At 36.3% G+C, this 18,860-nt stretch overlaps 1 protein-coding gene across 3 annotated transcripts in view; it reads right to left on the bottom strand.

Moving 5' to 3' along the window:
* STK33 (serine/threonine kinase 33) overlaps window positions 1-18,860 on the bottom strand; it is a 168,926-nt gene that overhangs the window by 49,841 nt on the left and 100,225 nt on the right. For all 3 annotated transcript variants that reach the window (XM_019456219.2, XM_019456217.2, XM_019456216.2), the window contains exons 2-7: window positions 17,281-17,671; window positions 15,863-15,976; window positions 11,466-11,579; window positions 8,951-9,055; window positions 3,929-4,067; window positions 1,419-1,507 (exon numbers count right to left, since the gene is read on the bottom strand). In XM_019456219.2, the coding sequence (XP_019311764.2) occupies window positions 1,419-1,507; window positions 3,929-4,067; window positions 8,951-9,055; window positions 11,466-11,579; window positions 15,863-15,976; window positions 17,281-17,505 (786 nt within the window). In that variant the 5' untranslated portion in view covers window positions 17,506-17,671. The remainder of the gene's footprint in view (window positions 1-1,418; window positions 1,508-3,928; window positions 4,068-8,950; window positions 9,056-11,465; window positions 11,580-15,862; window positions 15,977-17,280; window positions 17,672-18,860) is intronic.

The raw sequence follows: 18,860 nt of genomic DNA, 5'->3' as shown, positions 1-18,860 counted from the left end.
TCGTGGTCAGGACACAGTCGGTTATTAAATATTCAGTATGTGCCCTTGGTCTTGTCTCCCAAGTTGGAACAGCCTTGGGCTGAAAGCAAAAAAACAGGCACATTTATTGATCATACAACCAAAGATAGGCTCGTGGTCCACAGACACAGAATGCAAAGTTTCCAGGGCCTTCTGGAGTGAGAAAATGTTCCTATCAGTACGTGATACCACTATTTTTCTAAACAGAATGATTGATTTCTCCAGGAGTTTTCACAATTATCTCACTTGGAGGATTATAATGTGTATCTTTTCTCCACAGAAAATCTACACAGATATCAAATATACAAAAGGTTTCACGATCAATTCCGTTCTTTAGAGAGCAATCATTCCCTCATTTACCAAATATTAAGTGAACACATACTATGTTTTCAGACATTACTCTAGGTACCAACAATCAATAAAACATGTATGATTCCTGCCCTCACAGAGTTTAAAATGAAAATATTCAAGAATATTTATTTACTTTGGTAAAACAATGCTGTTAAACTCACTTATATTACATAGAGATTTAGCTTCTGCAACAAAGTGAGTTATTCACAGACAACATTTTATTCCTAAATTAACACATTCATATATTTTGAAAGCAGCCACTATTAAAGTGCTAAGTAATAAATAATGTATCCTATCATTTATTTGACATTAAGGAACACTTAATTTGAATAAAATCTTGAGGAATAAACACTTGGCACATTAATTGTGCTTAGGACATAAATATTAATACCCAGGAAAATTTTCAATGAGAAATACAGACTTTAGTGTTAATTTAGTATCAAAGGCACAGCCAAGGTGTTTTTTTTTTCCTCTAAATCTGTAACACATTTACATCAAATTACCAGGCATAAATTTGAAATTAATTAGAATTCAGAGCATCTGTTTGCTTCTTTAACTAATGATTTAGAACTATCCAAATGAATATCTACTTTAAAAGAGATTCAATAGCACTACCTAACTTGTAAAATTATTCTTGTCAGTTACAACCTCTTTTGTAAAAATTTTATCTTTATTTTATTTTGTTTTAACTTTTTAACATTTATTTACTTTTGAGAGAGAGAGAGAGAGAGACAGCACGAGCTGGGGAGGGGCAGAGAGAGGGAGACACAGAAGTCAAAGCAGGCTCCAGGCTCCAAGCTGTCAGCACAGAGCCCAATGTGGGGCTTGAACTCATGAGCCGTGAGATCATGACCTGAGCCGAAGTCGGATGCTCAACTGAGCTACCCAGGTGCCCCAAGTTTTATTTTTATTTTTTTAGCACAAGACACTTATTTTCTGGCTGCTCAAAAGCTTCCAAAATATATTTAAAAAGAGGATGTACTTTGCCACTTTGCTATCAAACTGTTTACAGGCAAAAATTTACCATGATTTCTAATACCTTATCTTACCTTTATATTTAAGTTCATTTCATTGTTATCATCAGTAAAGCTGCTTTTGACCATTATGTTTTCCAGTTTTAGATCTCTGTGTACTATATCTACCAAGAAAAGAAACAACAAATCAAATGAATAGTGAATGACAGGAGAATAGAGGGGATACAAATATAACAAATATATATAGCTGACAAGTTAATGCCCACTGTTAAAAACTTTGGAAAAATAAATAAATAAATAAAACATACATACATACAAAACTTTGGGGAGGGCCAAGCACAATTCTGTCCTGTTCTATTTCCTTCTATTCAAATCCCTTTTCTCCACGTGTTTAACTTTAAGCAGCCCTTTTCTTTAACTCTGTCTTCTCCCCCATCCCCCTACTGCTCTAGCAGATGCTCTTCATGACTGGTGGCCTCATGAGTGGGACAGAGGATCCTGCCCAAAGTCCGGCATTCCCAGAGGAGGGAGACCATTGTAGTTACAAACCCAGTAAGGTTTCCCATATCCTTAGGTCTTCAAATAGAGGATTACTTCTTTACTTCCATGCATATGTTATTGCCAATATAAACATTTAACATACTGCAACTTAACTACATGTATACAAACTGCACTCATTTCAGTATATTTTTCTACAACATAAGCACAAACTTTCCTAACTCTTTATATGTTAAAATACAAAGCAAACAAACGAAAACCCCGAGACACAAAATCTCCAGTTGAACATGTCAGACATCAGGTAAGATTTTATGTACATGCAAATAATCATGTGCCAAAACATTTCCTCTGCAAGTGACTAATTCACTTCATATCCATAGCAATCATTTCCCCAGACTTAAAAAAGTTACACGTACAATTGCTGGAAAAATGTAGCTGAAGAGCCCTGGAATGGCAATTCTACCTAATCACTTATAGTTCCCTTACACAGTTCCCAACCTGTGTTTTTGGAATTTTTATGTTCCCGTTACTTTGCTTACTTATCTCTTCTGTCATAAATACCACCCAATAAGTCTCCCTACTGCCTCCATCATTCTTTTTAATTGTTTTCTTTGCTATTCTTGCCCACTTCGGAATAATTTTATCAAGTTCCATGAAAAATCCTGTGGAAATTTTGGTTGGCATTATACTGAATTTATAGCTCAATGTGGGAGGATTGACATTCATATAATATTAAGCCCTTGATTTCCTGCCCTTGCAAAACTGTTGCCCCTGCCTGGAAAGCCCTCCCCTCTTTTTTGTCTGAATTTGTATTCCTCAGCTCAAATTTGTTTCCTCTGTGAATCCTTCTCTGGCTTTTCAGGTCAACTGAGGCACTTACATTCCTATGCTCCTTGCGCTGTATATGGCTCTCCATTAGAGAAATTATCACATTGAATTACAGTTTGCTTTCTATACTCAATCTCCCACTAGGCTGAGTGCCTTAAGGGGCGGGGCCTTGTCTTTTAATCTTTCTAACTCTGGATCCAACCACATGTAGAACTCCCTCAGGAAATATCTGCGGAATGGACCCCTGGGTCCATTCTAATACTAGCTCTGCCACACCTCACCATGTCACTTCACCTCTCTGGAACAAACTTTTCTCTCATCTGTATAATGAGAAGGTGTTAAAGTCACGTGAGAGCCAAATTAACCTTGAAGAGAAAAAGGAGGTGCCTGAGGAAAAGCAGTGGCAGTAACATCAAAGAACAGTAAAGCAATTAGAATAATTTTTACATGTGGCTTTTAAGGTAGTGAACCTATTCTGTATGATACTAGAATGGTAGATACATGTCATTGTATGTTTCTCAAAACCGACAGAATGTACACCACCGAGAGTGAACCCTGATGTGAACTATGGGCTTTGGGTGATAACAGTTTGTCAGTGTAGGCTCATCAGTTGTAACATGTGTACCATTCTGGTGGGGATCTTGCTAACTGGAGGAGGCTGTGCATGTATGGACAGGGGTAGACGGGATATCCCTATACCTTCTGCTCAGTTTTGCTACAAACCTAAAACTGCTGTAAAAATTAAATCTAAAAAACAAAAAACAACAACAAAAAAGCCTAGAATATATAGATTTTAATATATAGAATATATATATATATATACACACACAGAATATATAGATTTTTATTTAAATTCCAGTTAGCGTGTAGTGTATATAAGCATTTAGTGTAATATAAGTTCCAGGCGTCTAGTGATTCAACACTTCCATACAATGTAAGTGTTTTGAAATTTCACTTTTATTATTGACTTGTCTACTTTTGTTTTGATAAGATGAGCAGCTTTTCAAAGTGTTGAATAGAAATATTCATCCTTGTCCGTGTACAATGTAATGAATACTTGCCTTGTTTCTAATTAAAATATATTTATTATATTTAATTAAAGTTTTAAAAAGAAAACTACTTTAGAAAGTTTTTTAAAATAAAATTTTCTGTTTTAGTGGGGATTATTTCTGTGACTATGAATCCTGAATACAATCACTCTTAAACAAAAGTGCTGTCTGCATTCATGGAGTCAACGAGCTGAATGACCCTCTTCTTACCCTTATTGTGAAGATATGCTATAGCTGATGCGAGACTTTGAATGATCCACCTTGTCTCATTCTCTGAGAAATGCCCTTTCCTATCCAGAATTTCTTTGAGTTCTCCATCCTCACAAAGCTCCATCACCAGGTACATTTTCTGACATTGTATTTTTGAAAAGAGAGAGAGAGGGCAAATTATACAGTTGAGAATTTTTAAAATGTTATATATTGCACATACATAGTAGAAATATTATCATAATCTAAATCATCAATCTACTCATTCAAAATTATTTATTACCTATCATGCACAAGATACTCTGCAGGATGCCAGAGGAACAACGAGGCATAAGGCATAGATCTTAACCCTGAAGGAGTTCACAGTATAGTCAGAAATACAATATCGTATGGTACGTGTTAATCAAAGAAGTATAGCCAAAATGCCATGAGGTTACAGAGGAAAGGAGCCTCTGTTTAAAGAATGCTCACTGAGGAGGTAACACTAAACGCAGGTTTTTATACCTGAATCGGGACTTATGCTTAGAGAATGGGGGTAAGAACAGGATTAACACATGGTATTTGCAAAAACTCCAAAGATTGAAACAGCACTGACTGTTGAAAGAAGAACAGATATCTCAGTGTTACTAGTACTGGGAGTTTGGTAGGGTGGAGAACAGTGGAGTGGAGAGGGGCGAGGCTAGGAAAAACAGGTTAGTGCCAGGTTGTAAAGATTCTTGGATGTCACACAGAGGAGTTTGCAATTTTTCCCCCATATGCAGTAAGGAGTCACTGAAGTCTTTTAAGCTGGTGTCTGGAGTGGGGGGAAAGGTGTGTGCTATTGTTAAGTCTGCCTTTCTAAAAGAACACTCTAACAGCAATGTAGAGCAGGGCTCAGCAAACTTTTTCTCTAGAGGCCTGATCCAGATAGTAAATATTTTTGCCTTTGTAGGTTGTACAATCTCTTTTGCAACTACTCAGCTCTGCTGTTATAGCATAACAGCAGCCATAAACAACACAACAAAACTTTATCTATGGACTTTGAAATTTTAGTTTCATATGCTTTTCATATGCCATCAAATATTTACTCTTTAAATTTTTTTCAGCCATTTAAAAATGTAAAAAAACGTAGCTTACAGACCATAAAAAAAATCGGCAGCATGCCAGATTGGGCTTGCATGCTATAGTGTGCTGACCTTTGTTTACAGGGGGTAGATGCAAGGCACAGAATGGACACAAGAAGGGGAAGAAGAAAAATACATGAAACTTACCTAGGAGGAAGAAATAGTGGGACTTTGTAACTAACTGGTTATATACAGGAAAAAGCCAGGGGTAAAATGCCTCTTCCATATTTGCTGTTTATGTTGATGCATATTAAGACCACTTTGGGTTTTCTAGAAGTCATTTCTTCAGTCAAAAAGATTCACAGTCAACTAAAATGCAAGCCTTTTTCATATCTGTTGCTATTCAGTCGTAGACTACCCTCCATGGCCCCCATTCCACCCTCCACAGCTAAATTTTTGTAATTTCTTTTTTAATTTGGGGGTCTGATTATATTCTATAGCCGCTACTAATGCAGCATCTGTATTCAATCAGCAAGCATGAAAACAGGAATAGAAGATTAACACCCTTTCTTCCAACAGTCAAAATTCAAATCCACTAAACCTCAGGATGCTTTGGAATTTCAAAAGTAACTAAAGAATTGTGCAAAGTCTAGCACATAAATAAGCTTTTGAACTATGCCATCGTATTTCCACTGATAGCACTGTAGGGATCATAAGTGGTATGTGAACTATTTGGAAAGAAGAGTTATTTTAGCCGTGCTTACAACATAAATTGATGTCAAGTTTAAATATGAAAGTTGATAAAAGGTATATCAATCAATAAAAGTTTTTTATAAGTCTTTTTATAATTATTAGAAATCATTGTGTAGATCTGGAGAACATTTGGATTCACAAAAAAACCATAACATAGTCTGACTTAATGACAGTTCTAATACCATGGTCTACCCAATCAGGTAACAATTTCCATTCATCTTTAAGATGACCTAGAAGGTCTAAGTATTTGAGTTGGGGAGGGAAGGAGAGGGGGCAGATCTGACCTATGTGAATCAAGGGCCAGCAGTACATTAAAAAACAAACAAACAAACAAACAAAAAAACCCACCACAACAAACCAATCACAGATGATAATTTCCTCTGCCTTCAAACTATTCTAGATTTGCACTCCCACCTGTGCCCAAGATGGAGTAACAGAGACTAGACTGACCCTCTCTCCTGAAACAACTTAAGAAATGGACAAAATATATAAAACAGCAATTTTCAGACATTAGACATTAGGTAGCATAGGGTGATGACTCCTGAAAGAGGGGAAACACATGAGCCAAGCCCCATGATCATCCTACCTAACTGTCCAGAGAGGATCTGTAGGCCATGAGGCAGTGAGAAGGAATACAAAGAGAGCCTAACAGTCTCCATGAATTGAGGAAATTGAACAGGGAGTCCAGGAAGGCCAAGACAACTAAATTTCACAGGGCAGAGTACCAAAAGAGGAGAAAGCTGTACACAGAGAAAGCTCCATAGATTTGCAGAGGCTCCCCGTCAAGTCTTCAGCAGAGTCCTGTTCAGTTTATGTGTATGAGGGAACTACCCAAAGCTGGGTAAAGAACCATGCAAGAGAAGCAGAGGGAACAATAACTGGAGCTTACACATGGCCAGAAAGAGCCTGTATTCCCATTAGCCAAAGTGGAAAAGCTCATAATTCACAGGACATCAGGTAAAGTACTCTCAAAGGGTCTTACTTCTGTAGTAAGAAAAAATTAGCCCTAGATCAAAGACTGCTCTGGTATCATCTAACAAAGCTTAAACAAGCTTCAGAAGTATCAAACTGTTTCCAACTAACTATGTCTTGCAATAAAGCTCAAGAGAAGTTATAAGAATATAAAAATATCTAGCAACCTACCAAAAACTAACAGGCATACAAAGAAGCAGGAAAATATAACCCATAATGGAAAAAAAAATCAGTCAATTGAAATTGACCTAGAAATGACATATATGATAAAATTAGTAGAAAAGAATGCTATAAGTTATTATAACTATATTTAAGGAGGAGTAAATATAGAGCATGTTAAATAGAAACATGGAAGATACAGAAAAGAATCAAATCAAATTTCCATTGGAAAAGATAAGTAGCACACATGATGTTACAGAAAAAGAGATTACTGAATCTGAAGACATCGCAAGGAAAAGTATACCAAAGAAAACAAAGGAAAAAGTAAGCTGTGGACAATATCAAGCAACCTAACATTCTAATATGGATACTTGAAGTAGAAGGCAGAAAAAGCATTTGAACAAATAATGGCCAATGATTTGCTTAAATTTGATAAAAACCATAAACTCACAGATCTAAGAGGCTCCATGAACCCCAAGCACAAGAAACATGAAGAAAACTACAGCAAGGCATAATATAATCAAATTGATTAAAACTGATGACAAAGAGCAAAACTATTTTCACATGATTTGGGGATTAAAAAATAACAACTCGAAGACTAAAAAGAACAGACTCTTGGCATCATTGCCGTATACTGCTCCCATAAAGGATGACTGTGGCCTTTCATAGTTATCAAGCACTCCTAATGAATCAAGCATAATACATAACCCAAACTGACTAATTCTGCCTCAGAAACTGACAAAGGCAACAAAGAACAATAGCTAACAATTAAAGAGACAGATGCCTTATATCCATTTTCCCATTTAATCCTTCAACAACTGTAAGAATAAACCCACCGGCCCAATCAAAGGATGCAGAGACTCAGAGCACAGTGAAGTGAGGCTTTAATTAAACAACATTCTTGCAAGTGGGTGTCTGACAGACAGGCACCCTCAGGGCATTTACAGCAGATAATTTATTTCCTAGCACAAGAGTCCCTCCCCTGGTTCCTCACTGGCTGAGTACTACAGAGGTTACAGCCTTACCTCGAGTAAGGCAAAAAGTAATCTGATTGGAACAAATGTACATTCCCTGAGGTGACGCAGAGACTTTCAGCCCCTCCTCCCTTTGTTCTTTGGCTCATGCTCATTGCAAAGCCCGAGAAAATAAGCCCCAGAAACAGAGAGGGGAAGAAGAACCGGGAAGCGAAGTGTCTAAGGGTTTGGGACTCCATTGTGTGTGGGGGCGGGGGTGGGGAAGATTTGTACATATTTCCAATAGGTTGTAAACCTACTGTTACTAGACAGCACAGCTTTTATTTGGTATTTCTGAGAATGAATCGTCTCCCTTCTCACACAACCAAATGAGGTCGATACTATTATTAAACCCATTTTACAAATGAGGAAACTAAAGTATAGAGAGGTTGGATAACAACATGGTCTCCCGGCTAATAAGTGGTGGAGCCAGGATTCGAATGCACAGGCAATCTGAGCCCAGAGTCCACATGCCTAACCACTACATTATACCGCCTCCAAGCAGAGAAACGCCCAAACCCACAGGCACTAAACAATCTGGAGGCAGGATGGCAAATAACTCAGGCTTCAGAACAACTGTAAATAAAAATTACAGGCATTTAAAGAGAAGATTGATAACATCTAGGGAAGAAAGAAGATTAAACACATTGGTAAAACACAGATGGTAAAATATCTTCTACACAGTGCCAAATATACCTATGCCAACTTTCTTATAAAGCTAACCTTGCAAAATTACAACAATATTCTAAGAGATTCTAATGGAGACACCAAAGCCCAAAACAAAAGGAAAGCCATCTCTGAGGAAGCTCTAATTACTATCTGTTTGTGTATGAAGTTGCTTCAATTGTAAACATTTGTTTTCAACAAGCCACCCAGAAATATCACTAAAGACATCAATCTAATCATCAGACACCTAATTATATAATCAATAATAAAAGTCCTCCAGAATGCCCTCATCAATCTCCAGTGACAGACACATGCCACGGACAGGAACACCTGTGCCCTACAGGGGTGACTGCAGAAGGGAGTGATGTTCATCTGTAATAGTAACAACTTTCAAAGTGCAGCACCTGAACAAGCCTTACCTTAGGCGTCTCAAACACTTGTTCCAGATGTATGATATGTTCGTGTTTCACACTTTTCAGGATATTCACCTCCCGTTCAAGTAGCTTCACAGCAGAGCTTCCAGCCTTTCACAATGAGGATGCATAGATTTCACATATGAATGTCACTAATACAAACCTCAATATAAAAGTTACAGTCATTTTTATATCTTTTCCTACATTTTCTGGAGAAGTTCCCTTTTCAAACGATAATATGCAACTTATTTCCACGATAACATTAAATTATGGCCCTTCTTTCCTTTGTCCAATTTTAAGTTATATATAATTTGGCCTCGAGCCACATCTGTTTCTTGGACTGTTTCTATAAATTAACCACAACATGGTCTCTGTCCCCTGAGAGAATTGTTCCAGTTTTTAAAATGCCTTTTGGTATTTCCTTCAAAATCATGTTAATCCTGTGATGTTAGCATAATAAAACCAAAATCTACTTTCCAGTGACATCATTTGGAGAAGCTAAAAACAAAATGTTTTTCTTTTGTTGTTTTGTTTTGAAGATATATGTGTGCATATATATATATATATATATGCTTTTATTTACATATTTATATATTTGTATTTATATACAAAATAGGCAGTGAGATTCTACACCTAGCCCTGCAATATGTCACTTCCTGATACCCCCAGCTTCTAAGAGAGAGACAGAGAGAGAGATCTTACCTTCAAAAAAATTTTTTTAACGTTTATTCATTTTTGAGAGACAGAGAGACAGAGCACGAGCAGGGAAGGGGCAGAGAGAGGGAGACACAGAATCCGAAGCAGGATCCAGGCTCTGAGCTTTCAGCACAGAGCCCAGAGAGATCTTACCTTCAGACCAACCTAACTCCAGCTTTATCTCCTTACATGTAACCTTTAACCATACCTGATGGCAAAAGGCAAAGACAGGCACATCCCAGGGAGCGCAAATCAGGGTACAATTGATTTTCTACAGTCATCTCAGAAATTCTAGAAGGGCCTTTTCTACCCTCACCACCATTACGACCACCCCAATCATCCCCCCTTATTGATATCTAAATTACCAGCATTGCCCTTATTCACATAAAAACATCCCTGAAAGGGACGACAAAGGTCTTATCCCTCTGCCCCACCCCCATGCCACCACCAAGGTTAGAAAATGCGTAATAGTTCTTCAAGGACTGCAAAAAGATGGATCACATGGCAAATTTTACCTAGTTAAAATTTTACCTAGAGTCATCCCTGCATCCAATTACCTTTACCCTTCAACCATTACCATCTCAGAATGAGTAGGAAACTGCCTACCACTACGCCCTAGGGTGAAAGTCAACAATTAAAGGTTATCCTAGAGGGTCAGGAGAAACAGTAATTGTGAGGAGTGAATTCTTATCTAGACTAGACATGGAAAGTTACCACAATTTCTCCTAATACAAGTCTCAATTCCATTCCTACCTCCCTCCCCAAATGGCCTAACCTGCATATAATACAGTAAAATATATTGTCCAATTCATAAATTGAGGATATAAATTTATTTTACTATATTAGTGCCTATAAATGCTCATCATCAGTATGTGTATGCAAGATTTTGAAATCCTAAAGTTGCAAGCAGGTACCCTACTATATAACCCTAAAATCTAACCTCTAGCCCTCCCTGACACCAAAGGGGCAAAGGAAACAACATCCCATGTAGCACGATGGTTCTAGAATTCTAAAGATTTCCAGAAAGTCTCTAGATCTCCCTTTATTAGGATTTGTATGTTATTTTATTAAACTTTAGAGAAAAATGGTATGTAATTTTCTATAGTCTGTTTTAAAGAATACATAAAACTTACTATTTCACTTTGTAAATGTAATATTAATCATCACAAACCCAAGGAAAAAAAAAAACACCGTCTTTTGTCTTTTCCCAGGCACAGAGGTTTTTTAAAAGCTGATGAAATGATCAGGTGTAAAGCCTGAAAAGCTAGACGATCTCTTAAAGACAAGCCCAGTCATTGTCCACTCCAGGAGAAATCCAGTGAGAAAAACAGTGGCTACAAGTAAACAGCACAGTTGACAGTTGCTGAAAAAGTGGTTCAAATGGGAAGAGCAGGTGGGATGAATAATCAGAGACTTAGCTAACAATGAGGATATAGGGAATCAAAGGAGAGGAAAGGATAGGAGGAAAGCCGTTGGAACTACACTGGGAGAGAGCACTGAGACTTCAGTCTAGCTAAGCCATATCTAGCCCTTAGCCCTACAGCTACACAGACATAGAATCAGCCCTTACTTTCAACTCATTCCGAAGAACTTTACCCTTATTTGGTCATACTGGTTACATTAGCTGATCCTTCATTTGCTTTTCCCAGATACATGAGTTCAAGAATAGGTCCCTATTCTTGAAGGCTAGGGAAATGGCCACACTTATCCAGGGGAACAGCCCAGGTCCTGCCCTCAGAGTCAGCTGTTAGTGTGAAAACTATACCGCCTACCCCACCCTGCCCTGGCACCGTGCCCTCAGTGTGATGCTGCTAATAAGTCTTACCTTGTCTTTGTTCACTTTTTTAATTGCCCACTTAGTTTCTGTTTCCTTGTCTGTAGCTTCAAAGACCATTCCAAAGCTCCCTTGTCCCAATATTCTTCCAAAGGTATAGATTTCCTGGATAAAAAATAAGAGCTCCTTTGTCTCTTTCATCAGGTATTCATCAGGTATTAAAAATGAACACAGAATACTGATAGATACCCAACCAAGGGAAGAGAGTTTCTGCTCCAGGGTAAAATCAAATAGAAGATGCCACCTATTTGATATTAATTAACCAAAAATGAGTTTTGGCAAATCTCATTAATTGCCCTTTGGAGAAAAACCATGAACATCCCAATGGAGACATACAGAAAACCTCAAAAGTATCAAGATGAATCTCTTACAAACTACAATGAATGAAATGTCTTCATAAGAAAGAGGAGGAATGGAATATTAATGCATACATGAATGTGTGTTTGTGTGTATAAAATACATTTACCGAAGAAATTATCCCCAAATTCCTAGAGCTGTATTATAAAATCAACACCTATTAACCACTGAATACCTGCTTTGCTGTTTACCAAGTAACACTTTTTCTTTACTTCATTATTTCTATTAAAAAGCACTTTAGTGGTTTCATTCCTTTTGTTTTAGAAAAAGCAGTATCTGACAGAAATTTTAATGTAAGTCAGCACTGAGAAGAAAATAAAAACCATCCATAGTAACGCTATCCAGACCAAGAATTCTTCCACATATTATTTAACTTCTGATGGTAACTGCACTTCCCATGATGAGCATAGCATAATGAGAAGAATTGTTGAATCACTAAGTTGTACACCTGAAACTGAAACTAATGTAACAGTGTATGTGAACTACACTTCAACTTTTTTAAAAAAGCATAGCACCTAGAACATAGTAAGCACTCAATAGAAGTTAAGATTATTTAAAAAATAATAATGCACTATTTTTGCCAACACCAGCATCCTGGTTCTCATTGTAAAATAACAAACATGTAACTCATTTACACTTTCTTTTCCTGTTTGGTTGGGGAAGTCAGTCTCCTTGATCCAAATCACTAACAGGGTATTAATAAGACTTTCTGGACACATGATGCCTGGGGACTATAATACGACAAAACATCTAAAGTAATGCCACTAGGTGAAGCCTCTGCTGGGTCAGCAAAGCCTTCCCTGGAGATGCTACTCTATTTCTCTGCAACCACTTTCGCCTTTGCCGTGCAAGAGATAAATTAGCTGCTAATCTTCATATCTTCTGCTGCTTACGTTCCTGTCTTACTTTCATAAAAAAAGATTTAATGCCCAACTAATTACTTATCTCCTTCACGAAGGAGTTCCCCGACTTTGCACCTTGGTAATTGTTCCATTATTTTGACTTCCCTCAGAATGTATGCATTGGTCCTCACGTATTATTGTTACTCTCTTTCTTACAAATACTTTGGTTCATGTTTTTCTTCCAAGATGGTCTAGAAGCTTAAGAAGCTGTTTCTTCTGTATCCTTTAAAAAGCCTACCCTGAAACTTTGTAGGTAAAACATTCATGCTTAGCACATAGTGGGGAAAAGAAGGAAGGGAGGGAGGGAGGGAGGGAGACACGGAGGGAGGGAGGAAGGAAAGAAGGAAGGAAGAAAGAAGAAATGTTTGGCTTCAACATGTTAGACTTTCCTTAGATAGTTCCTTGTGTACATATTTTATACAAAAATGGATAAAACACAATTTCTGTTTTCTCAGAATTTGTAAGCTACTCAAGAGACAAGATTATCACTTAAGTTATAAAGTCTTAAGTTAAAAAAAAAATACAAAACAACATTGGGGCCAGAGACCACAGCTAAAATACTGGGAGAATAGGGGAAAACATTACAAAAGAGATGGCTTCTGAGATCAGCATGTGAGGGAACAAAAGCAAATAATCGAGAATCTTTTTTCTATCATCCAAGCAAACAAAGCAAGGAAGGCATTCCACAGGAACAGCAGTGCAAATATGGAATGAATGAATGAACGAATCAGTAAATGAATGAATCAATCAACAAATTCAGTCAGCAAGCCAGCCAGCCAGGAACCTTCTACATATATACACCTGTGAGAAGTGACAGACCAGTTACGTGGAGTTGAACCCTGGGGTAAGAATGTTGGATTTATGGTCTTGAATGATGCAAATGGCAACTCCTGGACTCACATAGGGTACATCCTGCCCAGGTGATGGTTCCCACGATGGGACTTTCAGTGATTTATAATTACTTTTTCCCTTCCTTCTTCCTACAACCACTTAATGGTGAGAATCAAAATCAGAAAAACTATGACTAAAAAAAGACAAATATTTTATTTTTATTATATTTATATGTAACTCCCAATTATGTATTATGAAAAATGAGTAAAATCTCAATTTAAATGGTCATTTATCCCTTTTGTTTTCCACAGAACAAAATGATATAAACTATATAACTATTTCTCCAATTTTTCTTGTTCTTTAAATGAGAAAACTCTCATTTGCTTTTTTAACATATAGAACCACAACTTGGACACAGTATTTTAACACTGTTTAAATAGGATATTTTAAATGAGGAATGGATATAGAAATAGCTCTATTGCCCAACTAGTTTTATAAACTAATCTTTTTCTTCAACTAACTGCTTTGACATAATTACATAGTGGTGAAAATAAGGAGAAAATTACTTCTTGTTTGTAATAATCTTAAGAGGATGCTATAAAAATGGTAATGTAGATCTATTTTTATTGACATAGAATGATATAGTGTAGAGTATGAATGCATGTATGATATGATCCCATTATGAAAATGTGGGTATGTGAAGGTGCTGACATTGATATCTGGAAAGATGGTCATCTAAACATTAAGAGTAGCTATCACTGGATAGTAGAATTTTGGATGACTTTAATTACTTTTTTATACTCTTCCAAAATGTTTAAAAACTTTAAAATGATCCTGTCCATTTAATAGGACAAGAAAAACTTCAATTATGCTAGTTAAGACTATTTCCTTAAAAATATGTATATATTTGAAATGTTTCATAATTTAAAACAGGAAAAAAAACTGGAAAGAAAAAATAGAGTAAGACATACATGTATAGAAAAAATAAAAGTAATAAATTTTAAATTCGGTTACATCTGGCTCATAATTTTTATTTTCTTCACTTTTCTATCTATATTTTCCTAATATTTTACAATGAACATATTTTGCTTTTATAAGCTCTTAGGGCTAAATTTAAAATTCAGTAAAGTTGTGGATTTTTGAAAAATACAGGTTATTTATCTATTTTTTTAAAATTATTTATCCACTTTGAAAGAGAGACAGAGAGAGTGAGTGGGGGAGAGGCAGAGAGAGAGGAAGAGAGAATCCCAAACAGGCTCCGTGCCATCACTGTAGAGCCGGGCGCAGGGCTAGAACCCATGAACCATAAGATCATGACCTGAGCCAAAACCAAGACTCGGCCACTTAACCTACTAAGCCACTCAGGCATCCCCCCCAAAAAATACAGGCCTTTTATTTAAAGTGGGAGAATTAAATTTTTCAAGTTAGAATTCTCAGGAAGTTTTTCTGATCACTTCAAGTAAATTGTCAAACATCTCTTAACACACTTTTTAAAGTTATTTAATGTTGGGGAGCCTGGGTGCCTCAGTCAGTTAAGCAACCAATTTTGGCTCAGGTCATGATCTCACAGTTCATGACTTCAAGCCCTGCATACAGTTCTGTGCTGACAGTTCAGAGCCTGGAGCCTGCTTCAGATTCCGTGTCTCCCTCTTTCTCTGCCCTTCCACCTCTCTCTCTCTCTCTCTCTCTCCCTCTCTCTCTCTCTCAAAAATAAATAAATGTCAAAAAAAAGTTATTTAATGTTAATTCAATTTTCTTCTTCTAGTTGTTCTTATTGTGGTTCTTTTAATGTGATGTTAAAGGAACACATGTTAATTTCTAAAATGGTAATAATATTCAAACCATAATAATTAGAATCCTTAGAAGAGTAATATTGGTACCCATCCCATCACAGTCTAGAAAAAATGGAGGGGTCCATGAGGAAAATTCTGGCCTCAGTACCAGTCATCAAGGAAATGAACAGCCAAACCATTTCAAGTCATCTGGTCTTTCTCTGTCTTCAAGAGGTCTACACAAAGACCCCAAGATTGTTCTCAGCAACAGGCAAGACATAATGACCAAAATGTTCTCATTTTACTACTAAAAATGTCCTCTGCTTTAATTAAAGTCTATTTGGTTCACTATAAGCAGAAAAAATAATTAGTCTGCATTTTCTTTGGTAAAGACTTCGGCATACTTGAAACTGATTAATTTTCTCTTTTCTTTCCTTCCTTTCCTTAGAAACTAATTTTTAAATCATTTTTGCCACTAACTATTGAGTTACAAGTTCCTAGAAGTTTCAGTTTGCTTTCTATATACCTGAATAGCAGCTCCGTTGTCCATCCTTATGTGAGGAACTTTTCCTTCTGTAATGTTTCCCCGACTCCATTGTTGTTGAGACGTTTTTCTCTCCACATTGGAGGTTTTCGAGGGCTTACACCAAAAGGAATAAAAAAATTAAGATATATTTGTAGTACAAATACAGTACACTTGTATCTTGACAAAATAAGAACCCTAATTTAAATAATATGACAAATCTTTAATGTGTGCTATATTTATTGTGTAAAAGAAATATTGTCTTTTTTTGTTTTTAAATGTGTGCTATGATATTTACTGTATAAAAGAAATATTGTGTTTTTTATTGTCTTTTTTAAAATTCTAAGTCCTATATGATTCATTGGCTTATTACGCTAGAAGAGACTATAAGAAGCCAGCCATTCAATCTAGTCACCTGAATCCAGGCAAGTCTACATGATAACCTGCATCACAAATCCATTAGAACCTACCTGATGATTATGGATAAAGAAATTGTGGTTTATATACACAATGGAATACTACTTGGCAATGAGAAAGAATGAAATATGGCCTTTTGTAGCAACATGGATGGAACTGGAGAGTGTTATGCTAAGTGAAATAAGTCATACAAAGAAAGACAGATACCATATGTTTTCACTCTTATGTGGATCCTGAGAAACTTAACAGAAAACCATGGGGGAGGGGAAGAAAAAAAAAGTTAGAGAGGGAGGGAGCCAAACCGTAAGAGACTCTTAAAAACTGAGAATAAACTGAGGGTTGATGGGGGGTAGGAGGGCACCTGTTGGGATGAGCACTGTGTGTTGTATGGAAACCACTGGACAATAAATTTCATATTTAAATAAATAAATGAATAAATAAATAAATAAATACATACATACATACATAAAAATAAAACTTACTGCTCTCAGTCTCCAAAGTTGTGCTGTATCAACTACAATCTTCCATACTGCCTCTTCTCCATAAAGGTAAAATACCCCGCAAACCAATCCTACCAGGTAGTCATAGATTGTAACTAACATACATCAGCTTTGCAAAGTATATTTGATATTCCATCTAGATAACCAGAAATTGTCATAAATAATAACCACCCTATATTTCACTATAACAATGGGCCAAATTCAGATTTAATCCAATTTGAAAGCCAATTCATTTCTGTATAAACCATTAAAAACTAAAGAAGCTGGAATAACATTCCAAATTATTTGTGATCATGGAAAATAACTCAACAGTGGATGGAATTATCATAAAAGAAATTACTAACCAATTTTGCTCACCTCTCACATAAGCAATAAATGTTCCTTTAATAGTTAAGAAGGCAATGATTTAGCTGACAAGGGACCAAGGGATATGGATCAAGCTAAGGATGGGATTAGGAAATACGATGTCAACTTGTGTTGGGATATAGAAACTTCAATATTTACCATAACTTTCCCAGAGGCACTATCTGTGATGGGTTGGTTTTCTTTTTTTCTGTCTGCTGAAACTTCATATTCTGAGCTGCCCATGCTTGATTCTTGGGACATTTCCACCACAGAGATTGGAGAAAGCCTTCTTCTACAGGCACATACATACGGTACATCTTGCTTAGAAGTAGATGAACAGTTGGAGCATTTTGCGCATTGTTTACCAAACCCACTATTGGCCATTTGCTTAACTCTGCAACTAAAGCAACTTGAAGGAAAGAAGTTTCCACTCCTTGAGGAAAAGAACCAGACCAAAAGGGATAAGGTAAGCTGATGGTGAAAACTGTAACTTCTAGTTGGTGAGGTCTTTACAGTACTGATGCACTATACTTATATTCACACATGAGAGCTGCAGAAAGAAAATAAACAATAATTTAGAAGGTTCTTTCTGATTCTGTCACCCTCCTATAAGTTAGAGAAAAACTTGGAGTTAGCACCGAAAGCATCCTGCCTATACATGAAAAGTTAATATTTACAACAAAATTAGGACATATTTCTAAAAACCAATGGATTTTCATCTTTCAAAATTTAATAACCATAAATTGCTGAAAAGCATCGTCTAGGGAAATCAATTTGGTGGGTTGACATCAATTTTTTTTAATTCTAAGAGGATATGAGTATTTTGCATAGATCCTTGGTAACTTCTATGAAACTTCTAATTATGTAAATACACATATAGAGAATGTTTGTGTATGAGTATGTACTGAGTCACAATATAAGAGATACTTTTTATTGAAGTATAATTGACATATAATAGTATATTAGTTTTAGGTATACAACATAATGATTCAACATTTATATACATTACAAAATTATCACCATAAGTCTAGTTACCATCTGTCACCATAAAAAGTTATTATAATATTATTGACTCTATTTCCTATGCTGTACTTTTTACACCACTGTGACTTATAACTGGAAGTTTGTATCTTTTAATCCCCTTCACCTAGCTCACCCATCCACTCCCTCTTCTTAATGTGGGCTGTGGTAAAAAAAGAAAAAATAATTTAAAATAAAGGCTTAAAAATAGTGATGTAAAACATTCATTTACTGTGGTTTCAAAATTTAAACCTTACTCAGCTTATTATTAGGGCAAATTCATATTAACACCTTCACAATGGAGTAGACAATTTGATTTTATAAAACTACTTATTACTAAAGCTCTAAGGCAATATTAGAAGTATTTTCATTTTTATACTCAAATAGCAAAAAAAAAAAAGAAAGAAAAAAAGAACTACTGGGTGCAATTTTTTCCTGAGCATAGAAACAGGTATGCCAAGCATACTGGACATACTCTACCTAACTAGAGTTATTGGCAGCTATATGGTGGCAAGTTGGAAAGATGTGAGCAAGTTGGAAAGATGGCAGCTATATGGTGGCAAGTTGGAAAGGTGTGAGTTAGTTCTACCTAACTAGAGTTATTGGCAGCTATACGGTGCAAGTTGGAAAGATGTGAGTTGGAAAGATGTGAGGAAGGAGAAATGTGCTCTGCAGTACATATAAGAGAATACCTTGAGAAACTTCCAGAAGTAACTGGG

Source organism: Panthera pardus, unplaced genomic scaffold, assembly GCF_024362965.1.
Source record: "Panthera pardus isolate Hobbes unplaced genomic scaffold, ASM2436296v1 HiC_scaffold_12, whole genome shotgun sequence".
In the NCBI taxonomy this organism is placed as follows: domain Eukaryota; kingdom Metazoa; phylum Chordata; class Mammalia; order Carnivora; family Felidae; genus Panthera; species Panthera pardus.
This window is presented reverse-complemented; position numbering and strand designations above follow the sequence as displayed.